The 17,655-nt window shown below is 39.3% G+C and overlaps 1 protein-coding gene across 2 annotated transcripts in view; it reads right to left on the bottom strand.

Moving 5' to 3' along the window:
- Positions 1 to 17,655, bottom strand: part of B4GALNT4 (beta-1,4-N-acetyl-galactosaminyltransferase 4) — a 233,145-nt gene that overhangs the window by 117,864 nt on the left and 97,626 nt on the right. Inside the window, exon 1 of one of the 2 annotated variants that reach the window (XM_070766268.1) lies at positions 11,182 to 11,271. The exons of the other annotated variant lie outside the window; for it this stretch is intronic. Coding sequence (XP_070622369.1) covers positions 11,182 to 11,236 — 55 coding nt within the window. The 5' untranslated portion in view covers positions 11,237 to 11,271. Of the gene's footprint in view, positions 1 to 11,181; positions 11,272 to 17,655 lie in introns of those variants that run through there. 2 annotated transcript variants of the gene reach the window in all.

Genomic DNA, 17,655 nt, shown 5'->3' on the forward strand with positions numbered 1-17,655 from the left:
TTCTTTGTTGTGCTTTTTGGATGACATTTTTGATTATAGGTGACCATTTTAGGATATGATAGAACCTAGAAATTTGAAGGTCTCTTCTGTTGATACTGTGTTGTTTAGAATTGTAAGAGGTGGGAAAATGGAAGGGTTTCTCCTAAAGTCTGCCACCATTTCTACGGTTGTGAGTATGTTCAGTTCCAGATTGTTCTGGTTGTACCACAAGGCTAGCTGTTTAATCTCCCATCTGTATGTGGTTTCACCATTGTCTCAAATGAGTCCGATCACTGTTATATCATCTGCAAACTTCAGTAGTTTAACAAATGGAGTGTTTGAGATGCAGTCATTGGTATACTGTATAGACACAAGAGAAGTGATGAGAGTACACAGCCTTGGGGGGTGTGTGCTAATTGTATGGGTATCTGGTGTGATTTTGCCTAGCTTCATCTGCTGCTTCCTGTCCATTAGGAAGCTTGTGATCCACTTACAAGTTTGTTCAGGTACCACTAGCTGATTTAGTTTAGTTAGAAGAATGTCCAATATGATGGTATTAAATTATGTTCATGCTTATCTTTATTTTCCCTGTTTATGCTTTCACTTTTGGAAGGTCATCTTAGATTCATGCTTTTCCTTTTGCATAAATATAGCCTTTACTTCGCCTTGCATAGAACTGAAGGATGTGGTGTTAATTATGTTCCATACAAGTGCTGTGTTTGAAGCAAAAGGAATTCTGCTCAAAGGATTGGGATATATAAGCAATTGTCATATGCTACTGAGAAGGCTAGAATAGCTTTTAAAAAAAGATTTCCCCCCCAAAGACAGGAAATATATTTTTAAATCCTAAAGTACTATTTAGAATGATAGCTAAGATTAGTATATATATTCCATCCCCCCATTCCTTGTTTCTATTTAGTCTTTCCAACCTACTCAATAGCTACTCTTCTTCAGGTGATTACTAAAGCTCAAATACTGAGGCAAATTTGAAAAACTGTACCAAGCAGCTTAAAGTATTTTACAAATGAGAGAGAGAAAATAACAGCAAACAGGCAATTTGTAGATAAATTCAAAGATGTGTGACTCAGCCCTGATAGTAATTCTTCCATCTGTCTCTAAATTGTAGTATAAGATGGCATAAGCTTGGTTTGCTACTAAACAGATGGGCAACATTTCTCTGTATATGTGATCTAAGATGTGCACAGCAAGTGAAAAAAACAACAACCTTAATTTCCCACAACAAAAGGTCAGTTCTATCAATGAAAAACTGAGTGCTGAGTTTGAAGCTTAGTAACATTTGTGACGATGGGACCAATAAAATGACAAGAATTTCAAGACTGACTTTTCCAAATCTCAACAATAAAGACAGCTGGAGTACCTACCAGATGTTTCTTAATTGTTTACATATAAATAACATGTTACCATCCTAGAAGAAAACTTTTGCAACTACAAACAGAAGGGTTGTAAAGAAATGCAATAGACTACATGGCTTTTCTGGAACAAAATTAAGACCACACAGTGACATAGAGCACTATATATATATAATGAATTATCCATTGTTAAAACATACCTAATTTAGGATGGTCTTGTAAAACATGACAATTTTACACATGACTGGAAATGTTTTATGTTGACCAATAGAATCCATTGAGTAAAACTTAATGGGAGGACCAGAAGGCATTATTCAGTTCTAAGTGGTCTAAGAATGTGCATACAGTAACCACAGCACTGATTGATAAAGGTCATGAAGGGTGCTGAAGGTTACTATCTACCTATTGATGACCCTTGGTATATAGAGGATTGCAACTGGAGTATAAAAGGAGAAATGGTAAACACTACAAACTAATGAATGAAGTGAAGGAAATAACACAGACACGGCTGTATGGCGGACAAACCAAGAGAAAGTAGATAATAAATCTAGATGAAGGAGGTCAGATCTTGTTCAGTGGTGTTGATGAACACAGGGATGTGAAGCTGTAGGTTAATTAGTGAGAGCTAGACTATATACCAAAAAGTGAACTGCAATCAGCTGGGTTGTCATGGAAGCATATAAAAACAAAACTTCAGTGAATGTTATGCGCCAGTGAAGGGTTAGAATAAAAGAGCCAGGGATGTGCTTCGGAACAACTGTGCAATATTCTGAATGAATGTGATCTACTGGGGAAATTATTCTGCTTGGAGACATGAATGCAGTAATGGATTTTAGCCGATATGGGCTACTCTATAGAGTAGTAGTAAAAATAAATATGCATGTGCACCTGTGCGTGATTGGTGTGCGTGCATGCATATCCCCATGACATTTGGCTTCTGTGTATGCACAGAAAGCCAAATCTCGTGTGAGAGAGATTTTGCTGATTTTCGGTGTTCTTTTGCTTTCACGCATGCGCGGAAATAAAGAAATCGGCGAAAATCGTGAAATCTTGCACACACAAGTGTCCTTGTGGGAGATTTGGCTTTTGTGCATGCACAGGAGGCCGAATCTCACCTGGATGTGTGCCTACTGGATGCACCCGCACCTGCATCGGTAGCGTCAGAGATGAGGGACCCCCCCCCCGCCTACATGAATGGATGGATGATAAAGCAACGAGAAAGTTTAGAAAAGATAATGGGCCATTCAAAAACCCAAGAATTAATGGGAATGGTGACTTTTTAATGAGTGGTTCTTAGATAAATATTTGCTTATTTCACATTATACAATTTAGCATAAACCTATTTGTGCCTACACAGAGCAAAGGAACTAATGTAACTCTCAAAATATAACTGATTTTATTTCTGTTTATGAAGAAAGACTGAATCCACAAAGATGGTGAAGGTGATGAGAATGCTGAATGTGTGACAGATCATTTTCTAGTACTTCCAAGATATGGAAGAAAATGAAATATATGAAATAAACTAGAGTGAAAGTAGAATTTCAGTAGAGACAGAAAGTTCAAGCCTTGAATGAAACAATATTAAAGACAGATTCATCTCCTCACAAGATAAATGGAAAGTGAAGTTTAAAAAAAAGAATGTGGAAGCTGCTTGGAGAAGTTAAAAAAAATGAAGTACTGAAGATGCCTATGGGGTTACACTAATAGGAAACATTAAAAAGAAAGATGGGTGGACTAAGGAAGTAAAAGTGGCTGTGGATAAATTGCGTAAAAGCTGCAAAATATGAATGTGTGAGAAAGCTGGAGCATCATCTGTATAGCAAGAAAAACATGAGAAAGATGATTGAATAAAACAAAAGATAACAAGGTGTTCTGTCTGGGTCACTCCGGAAGCTATGACCAACCCAAAAAGATAAACCAGACACACCGGTAAAATTCAAATACAGTTTTATAATGTTCAAGAGAAACGAAGCTAACAGAAAATGTCCTTACAAAGCAGGAAAACACTGGAACTCCAAATATAGACACGAAGGCAATTGTCCATGCATCAATATAGGATTCTTGCTGCCAAGACGAGGCTGTAGATAACAGACATACACCTCCCACGGTTCTTCAAGACACGAGCCAGGAACAAAAACGCCGAGAAAACAATGCAGGTTACAGCAACTCCAAACTGATAACACTCCACATGGCTTCAAGAGCTTGCCTGCCTTATAAACCCTTCCCTGCTAATGAGGACCACATCCAAGCCCTGGTGTTCCTTATTCAATGCTGATAATATTTCTTCAATTGATCCTTCCTTTGATCTAAACGTCTCTGTCGCATGTCAATGACAGCTTGGGCTTTGTCACCTAATGACTCCAAAGACTCCAAGCTACTGGCTGGGGAGAGCCCCTCCCCTGGGCTCCCATGCTGTTCTTCCTCGTCACATTCCTGACTGGACTCTCCCCCGTCCGACTGCTCAGCCCCCTCCTCTTCGCTGTCAGCCTCCTCCGGGCATGGAGCCAGCAGAAACGCAGCTGGTCTTTGATCTGCCTCAGGCTGAACCACAACACAAGGTAGCTAAGATCCAAGGAGGCCAATAAAATAATAGTTTTGATTAGAAATAAAGAGCTGTTTTAAAACTACGAGATGGGAGCTGTAAACATGATTTGGGACAAAAATGAAGTGAGAGGATCTTGGAAGCCAGTCTTTCAGAGATTTGAACAGGAATGATAGAAATATATTGAAGAGGGAATCCAAATAAACGCTATATGCGTTAACATCAGAAAAAAAATGACTAAAAAAAGAAGTCATAAATGATGTCAAAATAATGATGAATGGTAAGGTGTAAAAAGGCATAACTAAGAAAATGTTAAAATGTGGGTGTGATTTACATTATTTATGAAGGGGCTCTGCAGTGAAATCTATGTCACCTTTGGTGAGATGGTTGGCTACATAATTTTAATTAATTTTTTTAAAATTCTGAGTAAACATACGTTGAAACAAATAATAAAAAACAAATACGTTGAAACAAATAGTAAAAAAATACTTTTTAAAAGGGTTTTTCTGTAATCCAAGTGGTTCAATCTGAGAAGCCTGTCACTATGAGATATCTGAAATTCTTCCACCAGCTCCTTTATACTATCTAAAGACTAACATCATTGCATAGCAATCTTGCCTCACATAAATAGTTCTGCAACTAGTGCTGTATACACTTTATATCTTTTTTGTTGACCAATGTTTGGTTTATTGAATCAAAAGCCTGAAAACATAAAGAATGGCTACCTGAGCAAGACCTCATCTCCAGACATGGCTGTTCATCAGACTGTAATAAACAATTATCATATTTTCTTCAGGGTACAAATATATATGTAGTTTCTAGAACCGCTAAGTTTATAATCAGGGCTGTTCAGATGAGAATACGTTTTATAGAACATATTGGGGTGGCATGCAAAGGAAATGAACTCACTTAAGAATATTTTATATCAGTATCTTAGATTTGTTTAATATAATCCTTTGGATGAGTTATATTCTCATGTTTTACTACTCAATTTTAGCATATTATACTGCATTTTAACTTATTATTTATTCAAATTCCCTCTATTTTAGCCAATTTTTTTGTATTTTAACCAGTCACAGTTTTATGACGACCGATGTGGTCCTTTTCCTCACTTTGATATGGTCGATTGACTAATCAAATAAAGTTGATATTGATTGATATTGACTCTTCTGAGAAGCTGGAACATCCTTATGATACCTAAAAAAGTCATTTTGCTAATGCATATCTAAGGTAGAATGCTGGTTTCTTGGACATTTTAATTGGCTACAAATGCAGGATTCTCATTCACCTTCAACTGTGATCTTAATCCTAAGTTTTGCTAGGAAGCTTCGTTTATGTTGAGCACAATCATGCCAAGTACTGTAGGATCATCTAAAAGAACAGGGCAAGTGCCCACCACTCCAGTTGATAAAACTAGAATAGGTACAATCGAGAGGATTCTTAGAGCACTAGATGTCAGGTAGGCTGCAACCATCAGAGACGGATCTTAATTGTATATTGGCAGGAAACTGCTCTCCTGTGTAATACAAATCCCATTGCCAAAGAGAGCTTACATCACTCAAACTCACATTTACCACTCTTGAAGGGGAAAAGTACTCAATAAATGCTTCTGGAATGAAGACATTACAAACATAGCACTCACTCACTTTAAATGGTCTATCCAGTCCATCTATCGATCTGGATTTGGCACAAGCAAGGCAATTCTGGACTTGAATGGACCAAATGCAATGCTACCATGCTGATCTGGATAAGTTATGTATGGCATTTCCCCCAATGTGCACACAAAGGCAGCTGAATCACATAAACAAAGAGAAATAAATCTTCAAATCCATTTGATATTAGCACAGATGTAACAATATGTACATTTTTCAATTTAATATTTGTACTTCTTCCAAACAGGACACCCGAGAATTCCTAAGGGTAACACTATATAAGAAACAATGCAAGATATACAATCATTACATATATAAAGAGAGAGATACAAAGCATTAACAGTGGCAAGAGAGTTAAAGCATAACTAGAAAAAAATCTATCAGGCAGATTTAAGACAAATATTAAGGGCAGCTCAAATAACCAGCCAGAAAAAAAATGACACAAAAACAAACACAAGATTTCTCAGCTGATGTCTTTTACACCCTCAGTAAAGGTGACGCTTTTTATTTTCAGAGCTGAGGGAAGCATTCTTTGCCTCTGAATGCCAGTCGTAAAATGACACTAATGATATCTGCCACTAACAGCTACATTCAATCTGTAGACTGACTCTCAAATACAGATTTCGTGCCTGAACCATCTGGTCTGAGTTTTCAACTTTTCTGTTTCTGTGCTGCCTCTTTTTAAAAAAAACCACTATCTGCCGTGACAAAAAGCTTGCACATTTTTCATCCATTTTGGGTTTTCCAAATAAAGACAACAGTACAAGTGAAGTTGGTTGAGTTTGGAAAAAACTAAGTTGGACCTGATTTGCACACGGATGGGAAACCAACAGGAAAAACCACCTGCAACAGGTTCAAAATGGAGCATGTACTTTGTACATTCATTCACTTTGCATGCATTTAGAAAAGGGCAGGTCTTCCATTCACAGTTGTATCAAAAATCAATGCGGAAGAAAATAATTGCAAATTATTCAGATACTACTACTAAGAAAATAATACAGACCTATTTATCAGAAATTTTACTCAGCTCAGCAGCAAGACTATTGTATTGCCCAAAAATGAAAAGATACTTCAATTCCTACCATGGAAAAATGGTTGCAGAAGTTGATGGATTTGGCTGAAATGGCAAAACTGACTACAGTACTTTGATTAAAGAATAAGCCACATGAGCCCCAGCAACCGGTCAGGTCCCACAGAGTTGGCCTTCTCCAGGTCCTGTCAACTAGACAATGTCGCTTGGTGGGTCCTAGGGGAAGAGCCTTCTCTGCGGGGACTCCAGCCCTCTGAAACCAGCTCCCCCCAGAGATTTGTACCGCCCTCACCCTCCTTGCCATCCGCATGAACTTGAAAACCCACTTGTGCTGACAGGCCTGGGGACATTAGATGTTTATTTATTATTTATTTTATTTTATTAATTGGACTTATATGCCGCCCCTTTCCCTCTGGCTGATGAATGTAATGTATGTTTGACTGTTTGAATGAGAGTGATTGGTTTTTAAGGAACTCGAGTTTTAGATTAGTTAGTTTTAACCTTAAAATTGGTTTAGGATATTTCTATTGGGTTTTTTTTTTTTTAAATGTTGCAAGATGCCCCGAATCTTCGGAGAGGGGTGGCATATAAATCCAATAAATGAATAAATAATAAAATAAAATAAATAAGTACTTTTATTTCCACGTGGAAACTACTTCTGAACTTTGTGCTTGATGTGGAAAAGAATGAAGCTCTGACTTTGGGTTTTATGGATTAGATGGATAGAACTTTATAGAAATGTGTTTATGTGTTTATTAGATTTATATGCCTAGTATGAATGACTTGTTCATACTATTATGGAAAAGCAAAAGTTGTGATTTGATATTAATGCCTTATTTTACTGTAACAGAGAGAGTCAGAAGTGAATGTTTCTTTCCCCTCCCTTCTTTCCTCACTTCCCCCTTTCCTCTCCCCAATCACTGCTCTTCTATTCACTTTTGTAATTTGTGTTTTATAGTACTCTATAACTCAATAAAAAAAATTTTTTAAAAGAAATTTAGCTCAACTCAGGGTAGAGTTTCATAAAGGTATTAGCCACTTAGGGGTTTTTTTCTACCATAGACCATAGAATGTGTTAATTTTAATAAAAGTCCAGAAGATTGAAGAATATTTATGAAACCAAAGATATTTCATATCATTTGAGTAATCTCATCATGTCAACTGTATAAATGGATGCAAATGATGCAATTTGCATCATTAGTGTAATGACCATATAATGCAAATTGAAGTATAATTTGGCTTGCTGCAGATAAAGTCGATTGAGGCAGATCTGGTAAATCACCGAAATCTCACGCATGTGTCCTCACATGAGGTTTTTCTTGCTGTGCATGCACAGAAGTCAAATCTTGCACTGATGGGCACACACGTGCCCACAGTGACCTCGGAGGGCTCAGCAGTAGCTCCGGAGACAAGCGGCCCTTCACTGGGCACGATGTTCCTGGAGCTATGGCAGAGAAGACTCTTCTCTTGGACCCCACCCAGAGGTGGGTTCCTACTAATTCGAACCGGCAGTGGGAGAGTCCAGAACCCACCCTGCCCTGACCCTACCAGCGGAAATTCCTTGGCTGGCAGGGTCTGCAGCATGCCCCTTCTGCTGGACTGAATGAGGCAGTCCAATCCCATTGAAGTGCAATGGTTCCTCAGGAAGCCTGGACCTCTGCCAGGAATACTCTCTGTTTCCCCCCCCCCCTCCAAAAAATACAGACTTTACCATTCATTACCCAATGTTTTATAGACTGTCTTCATTGTGAAGTGAACAAGTAAAACTCTTTTTTCTGAACAGTGAAGCTATTCTATGTTGAACATCTCAGCACAATAGAAGAAACTGCAAGGAATGCAGCTGCCGTTATTCACATGTTGCATTTTTCTGGATCATCGGAATGGAGGACCAAAGAGAACAAAGCTAATTTTTGCCCTAGAAGCCCGGAGACAAAACCAGTCATTAACACACATCCAAAGATAATTCAAAGTGGCAACTGTTAATCTAAAACTTGGGCTTACGAACGCACCATACAGCAAAACACACCATACAGCAAAGACACTGGCACTTTGCACAATGTATATGTCAGCATAATAAACAAAAGTTAGAGATTGAAAATTCATCATTATAGAGTGATGTTACTTAGGAAGAACTGTTCCCTGGTAAAACTAGGAAAACACACAAACTTAAAAATGATTGCCTTTGCTGTTATGAACAGCTCTTTCCCTAACAGCCCATTTTGACTGGTTATTTATTCATGTATTTGATGCTGAAATATACATTTAGTGAGCCGCAGAAGGTATTTCAGAGTCCTAAGTGCCACCATTATATGTTTAGGCAACTGACTAGGAAGGACTGTGAATTGTGCATAAGAGATCTTCAGATATGTGGAATTTCAGCTGCCCTGACTCTCTGTTACACTAACTTTTTTCAAGTAGAAATAACCATTTTCCTTATTTCTTTTAGCAAAAAATAGCTCTGAAATAACTCCACCAGAATTGGGCTATGGTTGGTGGGACTAAAGGTAATTGTGCTATACATATTGTTCTATAGCAGAGGTGGGGAACTGTGCTCCCTTTATGAGTTGTGGACTTCAACTCACAGAATTCCTGAGCCAGCCAGCCTTTTATAACATAGCTATAGTTCCCCATCCCTATTCTACAATTTTAGTTGCTCTCACACCTTACCTTTGCAGGAAACTTTGGGTTTCATATATACAACCATTCATTTGCTGACCAAAGTTACAAAGGCACCAAAAAAGTGACTTATGGCTGATTTTCACACTTAACAAGTTAAAACCATTGCAGTAGCCTCATAGTCACGTGATCAAAATTTCAACACTTGCAAACTGGCATGTATTTATGTCAGTTCCTGGGGTTATATGATCACCATTTGCAACTTCTCCACTGGCTTCCCACAAGCAAAGTCAATGGGGGAAGCCAGATTCACTTAACAACTGCAGTGATTCGTTTAACAACTTTGGCCCAAAAAAAGTCATAAAACGGGACAAAACTCACTTACTAACTACCTTGCTTAGCAATGGAACTTTGGGGCTCAATTGTATCCGTAGGCTGAGGACTACCTGCATGGTCAGGTTTAGTAATCATAGTCAAAAAGCAGGCTCCGAACATCACAAAAAGGAGATTGATATTATAGATTACCTCTCTTTGAAATAGGTGGAGTAAAAAGACAGAGGTTTTGTGCTGATAGACTAAAGGGATAGTGTTTCTTTAAGAGATTGCATTATTTATTTGACTTCTATGCCATCCAATCCCGAAGCAGTCAGGGCATACTTAGGGGAATATAGCTGGAGAATGCACTCTGGGTAATGTGGTCCATGATGTGTGACCCCAAGTGTGTGTTCTTATTGGCCATTGAGCTATACCTAGGCAGCTGGATAATTGTTCCATGTTCCATGTTCTCCAATAGCCATTTTTAAGTCTTAACAAAAGGACCATGCAACTGCCTACATCTATATGTAATGGGACAGATTATGGATGTAAGATCTGAGGAATTTCATCTCTTATTAAGTTTATGATATGGAAATACCAGACAATAAATGTAAACTCTATGATTTAGCCATTTGCGTGGAGTTTTATCTGACTGAAAAAAGCACTAAGCTCGGACCAGAACAGGTTTGAAATCTCAATTCCTTACAATTCCAGCCAGCATGGCAGTGATAAAAGATGGAGAGCTTAAGACCAAAATCTCTGGAAGATACCAGATGGTGGCACATTGGGGGAAGGTCCAAGGCTTTGCGGCTTGAGCCCAAGACTGCAGATGCCATGATGAACACATACCATTTTTCTTCTAGTGCTTAGTTTCAACCAGGGAGAAAAATCTCTTTTGTATTTGTTAAATTAGGAATTTTAAGTCTGCTGCCAAGCTATTCCTGCACCTTAATGTCTCAGTGTGCAAAACCAAGGGCAAATGTTCAGGATTGTGAGAAAGGATTGTGAGAAAGGAAGTAAAAGGTATTTGTTTATTCAATTTCTATAGCTGCCCATCTCAAGCAAATAGCTCTGGGCAGAGAACAATCACAAAACAATTAAAAACAGTTCCAATACTACAAAATTAAATATATATGGCGGCCAACAAAAAAAAACCCATAATCATAGAAACCTTTGGGCTTGCATGTCTGAGCACAAAGCCTGGTCATCGGGGCCTTGTGAAAAGTCAACAGGGTAGGGGTCATCCTCAACTTTGAGGGGAAGGAAGGGATTATGGCAGAGAAGGCACATTTCCTAGTGCCTGTCACTGTCATTTCTTGATTGACAAGACCCAGCATATGGTGTAAAGGCCCAAACAGGTTCCAATCCATGATCCCCTTAATCTTGTAGAGCCTGCAATAGTTTGCTATAAAGCATTATTTTATTTAGCACCTTTCGCATTATTCCCCATTTTAGTTTTCTGGTTCATCGAGTTAGCTGCAAGTACAAATCCACCACTGAAAGAAAATAAATTGAACAAACTGTTGAAGCACAGAAGCAGACTGCATGCCTCATTCCTGGGATTTGCTAACTACTTTTCACCAAATTGACTCTCTTTTTTTTTTAAAAAGGATACCTTCCATAACTAATATCCTAACCCCAATTCTCACAAAGCACCACCACCTAACCCTATCCTACCATTAGTATTCCAGAAGCAACATGTTCCCTTGCAGTTTCCACAGCCCCAACGCATCTCCTAGGCAACTGGAGCAGAAATTTCATCCATGCAAAAGCTGCATGACAGGAACAGGAAATTAAGTTTTCAAGTTCCTGTATGCTGTTTCTAGCCATCTTTGAGCTTCAACAAACCAATGTTCTTTTTTTCCCTTTGGGATACCGTATTTTCAGAGTATAAGAAACATGTAGATTTTAGACAGGGAAACAAGTAAAAAAGTACCGTAATACCTCATCTTACAAACTTAATTGGTTCCAGGACGAGGTTCGTAAGGTGAAAAGTTCGTAAGATGAAGCAATGTTTCCCATAGGAATCAATGGAAAAGCCAATAATGCATGCAAGCCGATTAGGAAAATCCAAAACATTAAGGCTTTAAAAAAAAAAGCTGTCGGCAGACGAAGCTGAGGCGAACGGAGTGGGGGGAGGGAAACCCATGGAGATCCAGAGGGGAGAATGGGGCAGGAAAGAGTGGAGAAAAACGGAGGAAACCCATGGAAATCCAGAGGGGAGAATGGGGCAGGACAGAGTGGAGAAAAACGGAGGAAACCCATGGAGATCCAGAGGGGAGAATGGGGCAGGAAAGAGTGGAGAAAAACGGAGGAAACCCATGGAAATCCAGAGGGGAGAATGGGGCAGGACAGAGTGGAGAAAAACGGAGGAAACCCATGGAGATCCAGAGGGGAGAATGGGGCAGGACAGAGTGGAGAAAAATGGAGGAAACCCATGGAGATCCAGAGGGGAGAATGGGGCAGGAAAGAGTGGAGAAAAACGGAGGAAACCCATGGAAATCCAGAGGGGAGAATGGAGCAGGACAGAGTGGAGAAAAACGGAGGAAACCCGTGGAGATCCAGAGGGGAGAATGGGGCAGGACAGAGTGGAGAAAAATGGAGGAAACCCATGGAGATCCAGAGGGGAGAATGGGGCAGGACAGAGTGGAGAAAAACGGAGGAAACCCATGGAGATCCAGAGGGGAGAATGGGGCAGGAAAGAGTGGAGAAAAACGGAGGAAACCCATGGAAATCCAGAGGGGAGAATGGGGCAGGACAGAGTGGAGAAAAACGGAGGAAACCCATGGAGATCCAGAGGGGAGAATGGGGCAGGACAGAGTGGAGAAAAATGGAGGAAACCCATGGAGATCCAGAGGGGAGAATGGGGCAGGAAAGAGTGGAGAAAAACGGAGGAAACCCATGGAGATCCAGAGGGGAGAATGGGGCAGGACAGAGCAGAGAAAAATGGAGGAAACCCATGGAGATGCAGAGGGGAGAATGGGGCAGGACAGAGTGGAGAAAAACGGAGGAAACCCATGGAGATCCAGAGGGGAGAATGTGGCAGGACAGAGTGGAGAAAAACGGAGGAAACCCATGGAAATCCAGAGGGGAGAATGGGGCAGGAAAGAGTGGAGAAAAACGGAGGAAACCCATGGAGATCCAGAGGGGAGAATGGGGCAGGAAAGAGTGGAGAAAAACGGAGGAAACCCATGGAGATCCAGAGGGGAGAATGGGGCAGGACAGGGTGGGAAAAAACGGGAGGAACTGAAGTCTGGAGGTGGGGCATCCCAGCGGCCGGCGGCAGGTTCGTAAGGTGAAAAAAGTTCGTAAGAAGAGGCAAAAAAATTCCAAACCCTGGGTTCGTATCTTGAAAAGTTCGTATGACGAGGGGTTCGTATCATGAGGTACCACTGTATTCTGAACCAAATGGGGTAGTTACTTAATAAAATATTACTTAATAAAATACAGTGTAGCAGAATATTTTACAAGCATGTATACTTTTTGCAACCATGTACCCTTTTTACAAACTTCAAACCTGACAGCTTTAAGACTTGTGGACTTCAACACCCAGAAATTCTCTTCCAGTCATGCTAGCTCAAGAACGGGAGTTGAAGTTTACAAGCCTTAAACTTGACAAGTTTGAAGATCCTTGCACCCTTAACTCCTAACCCAGGGATCTTCAAACTTGAAGACCAGTGGACTTCAACTCCCAGAATTCCTCCTCCAGTCATGCTAGATGGGGCAATTAGAAGGCCTGTTTTTGCGAAAAATGTCAAAGTCTCTAAGTCACTGAAAAAGTGACTTATGACCGGTTTCCACATTTACAACCATTGTAGCATCCCCATGGTCTCATGATCAAAAATTAGATGCTATGCAACTGGTTCATATTTATGACCATTGCTGTGTCTCAATGTCATGCAATACTCTTTTTCAATCTTCTGATCTGCAAAATCAGTGAGGAATCTAGATTCACTTAACAACTGGGTTACAATGATTCACTTAACATCTGTGGTAAGAAAAGTCATAAAATGGGGCAGACTCACTTAACAATTGCTTTGCTTAGCAACATAAATTTGGGGTCAATTTTGCTTGCAACTTGAGTACTGCCAATATTATGCAAAAGCAAAAATTTGTGGCGGAATGTTATTATTTTTCTTTTTATGACCTTGAAATACCTTAATTTGGGGTAGAGTCATGGCAACTGGATGAAGCCAAGCTGGTCAGATACCCTTCCTGATATGCAGTAGATCTTTGCATCCTGGGAGAAAAACATCTGCTACTACCTAGGATTGAACTGTCAACTTTCCGAGTAGGTGGCAAGCAGCTTCATCATGCCACTCCATGTTATTTACTTTATTCTAGTTCAGTTTTTTTTTTAAAGTCAGAAGTCAGTGCTTTTCTTTCTTTTCCCCTTTTCCCCTCTACACTTTTTCCTCTTGCCTTTCCTCCCTTACTTTTCCTTTACTTTCATTTTTCTCTAAATTTTATATTTTGAAAACTAATAAAAATTTAAAATACAAAATCTCAGCTGAAGAAATGCGTAGCTCGGATATGAGCAAAACAGCATCCATAAGGAAGCAAATGTAAAATGAAGCTTCAAAGGGCAAGGATGATTTCAAAATCATGCAGACTGCATTCCCAAACCATCATCCTGGCTGAAATGCTCAAGAATATGAGAAGAGCCCAATATTATACCCAATATTGGAAGGACGGCAAATCTCTAGTGGAAAATGTATTGATTGATAAAATATACAGGTGTGCAGAAATGAACAAATTGACAATAGAATTGAAAGGACAAAATAAGTCAGACTATTATATAAAGTTTGGACAAGCAATGGTACAACTGGATGGGAAAAAGAAGAGAAAAACAGTGTGACAGTTGGAAAAGACTAAGAATCAGGACAATGGAAAGATATGATGTATTGTAAATAGATATGTGAATTGTAAAGTATGAAATTTGGATGTAGATTTGTAAAAAAAAATGTTTATGATGTTTAAAGATAAAAAACATTTTTAAAAAGAATGTGAGAAGAGCTGTGATTTGGTTTCCGTCACAGCAATTGCTCCCACTTGCAGCTCATTCCTTTGTAAGAGTGAATAGACAAAGAAATTAACAACAACTATTCATTTCAAAGTAGAAAGCAAGAGGTGACACAGGGGGAACATGATTAATTTAATCCTTGTGGAACTAGAAAGATGCAATGATGGGAGTCTCTCTGCTCCAAGAATCACGAGCATACTATAAGGTTTATTTCATCCTTGTGTGAATATATGGGAGTCCTTGACCATTATGAGAGAAAAGAAGCAAAAAGTACTTCGGAAAATAATGTGTAAGCAAGCACAGAGCAGCTAATGGCTGGAACAAGGAGGGAGTCAATGGAAACAAAGCACAAACCAATCTTCATGTTCCACTGTGGGTTCTCTAACAGAAAAATATAGGTTTCTAAATTGCCTCAAGGCCTTTTTAATAGCCTAGTATTTCACAGACATCAAGGAAATCAGGTGTTTTGGGATTTCTCTAGAATCAATGTAGCACAAAACAAGTTTCACCGATTCTCGGCTAAAAGAGTGGCACATGAGTTGGAAACAAGCCCAAAGCATTAATGGTGAAGCATTTGTAACCTTCTCACATCCACCACTGCAATGCAAGATGTTTACATGCAATTAGATCTTAGTGTAGCCTCAGGGCCTAAGGCATTGCGGTTACTCTGTATTTCTATTATTAATTAATAAGGCAATTCCACTTGTGGGAGTCAGGTTAGAGAAGTTTAACACATGATTCAACCTACTTCCCAGGAGATAAAATGTCTGAAGCAATGGCTGGCCACACCAATGCCTACTATCCATAGTTCACCTCCTTATTCTTGAGGAATGGCACTTTAAACAGATTTATGTATAAACACACTATTCTATTAGGTCCAAAAATAATGGTCTATCCTATCTAAGGCCTTTTGGACAACAGCCAGCATCAGAAAGATTGGAAGACTAGCAAGACAGGAACAGTTATAAATGCAGTATTTTGCATTACATCTAAGTTGCCATATAGAGAGACCATACTCTTTTTCACCCCATCTCCACTTTGTCTAATCTACTAATATATTTAGTTTTAAATAGCCGCAATCTCAACTGACTTTCAATGAGCATTAATTCACTTCATTAGTAGAAAAGCCATTGTCTACACCAGTGTTTCCCAATCTTGGCAACTTGAAGATATTTGGACTTCAACTCCCAGAATTCCCCAGCCAGTGAACGCTGGCTGGGGAATGCTGGGAGTTGAAGTCCAGATATCTTCAAGTTGCCAAGGTTGGGAAACACTGGTCTACACATACCTTATTGAATTTCAAGCTTCCTGATATGTACTAAGGCAGTGATGGTGAACCTTTTTTGGTTTGTGTGCCCAAAGGGTGTGTGCCCGCACGGTAGCATGTGCACATGTACTCATTCCCTCTCCTACGCTGCGCTTGCACACAACCTGCCTTTGCACATGCATACAAGCTTCACTGAAGTCTGGAATGGTGAAAAAACAGCCAAAGAAACAAACCGGAAGTTTGGAAAAACAGACTTCCATTGTGTGCTGTTTTTTACACTCCAGAGGCTTCAGGAAGCTTCCTTGAAGCCTCCAAAGTGTGAAAAACAGCACAACCGGCAAACCAGAAGTCCATTTTTCCAAACTTCTGGTTTGCCCGTTGGGACATTTTTCGCACTCCAGGGTTTCAGGGAAGCTTCCAGAGGGTGAAACAGCCTTCCCCAAGGCTGAAAATCACCTGGCCATCATATGCATGCATGCTGGAGATGATATAAGACAACACCTCATATGCCCTCTGATATGTTCACCATCACTTTACTAAGGAATCCTTTACATATGTGCTATGGAATTTTAACTAGGCCAATCATATCTAGGGTGGCAAAATAGCTCAGTGGTTAAGATGTTAGGTTTGTTAGCTGGAAAGCTGCCAGCCTGGGTTTGAGACCCAAGTGTCGCATGATGGGCTTGAGCTTCTGTCTTCATCTAGATCCTGCCAACCTAGCAATTTGAAAGCCTGCCAATATGAGTAGATGAATAGGTCCCAGTTCACTGGGGAGGAAACAGTGCTCAGTGATGTCATGCTGGACATATGACCATGGAAACATATTTGACAGCATCAACTCATGGCCTTGAACTCACGGAGATGAGCGCTGCCCCCTATAGTCAGCAACTATTAACAGAGTAAAATTTGTAGGGACTTCCTTTCCTTTCCTTTCGCCTACCTGCAAAATCTAAGGATATCATTCAAATTTTAATATGCCACATATAGGAGGTTAATCTTGGTATGCTGAAAAAGATATTCTTGCTCTTAGATCTAGTTATTGCTCTATTGATTAGTCTGTCAATTACTGATCCTATTGGAAGGTATTGATGCTACCTTTTCAATTTCTAAATGACTTAGAGCCTGGCTATTTATTAGATTCATTTTCTGGTTATAAAAATGTACATTCCAAATGTACAGAGTCTTGGTATTTCACTTCTGAAGATGTCCCTGCTTTTTGAGGCCCATTTATACAACTCAGGAAAATGATTCTGTAGGAATCCTTCTAAACTCACCTACTCCCCAGGAATATGAGCGCCACTATCTATGCTTGCCAAACTTTTAATTTTCTGCTCATTTGAGTAGTACTTTTACTATATTTTAATATTTTTATTGTTCATTGGGCTCCTTTAAATGTTATTTAAATCTAGCACTTTGAATATTTTAGTAGAAAAGCAAAAACAAAGTTAACATACCTTTATTTTTTTGAAAAGCAGACAATATTCCAGAAAGGAACATATTTCTCAAAAAAATAATAATAAAAATTAATCTTTTATGAACCATACTCATGTACTCCCTGGTTATATAAAAGCATTTTCATTTCATGCACCATTTGTCTCCAAGTCTTCAGATCTGTTACCTTTTCATATATCCTATTACAATATATAGCTAAAGACTTAAATATAACATGGGCTTCAATTTTGCCAGCAATAGCCTTGAGATTGTCTTTAACCATATTGTAGTTGCTACAACTCACACCAAATATAAAACCCTGGCTTAGGCACCGAGGAAATTTGAAAGAAAAGGAACACAAAACAATCTTCAAGGGTAAGTTTTCTATTTCATGCAGCTTTTAAAAACTAGAATTGAAGTATTTCCATCA

This window comes from Erythrolamprus reginae, chromosome 1 (assembly GCF_031021105.1).
Source record: "Erythrolamprus reginae isolate rEryReg1 chromosome 1, rEryReg1.hap1, whole genome shotgun sequence".
Lineage (NCBI taxonomy): Eukaryota > Metazoa > Chordata > Lepidosauria > Squamata > Dipsadidae > Erythrolamprus > Erythrolamprus reginae.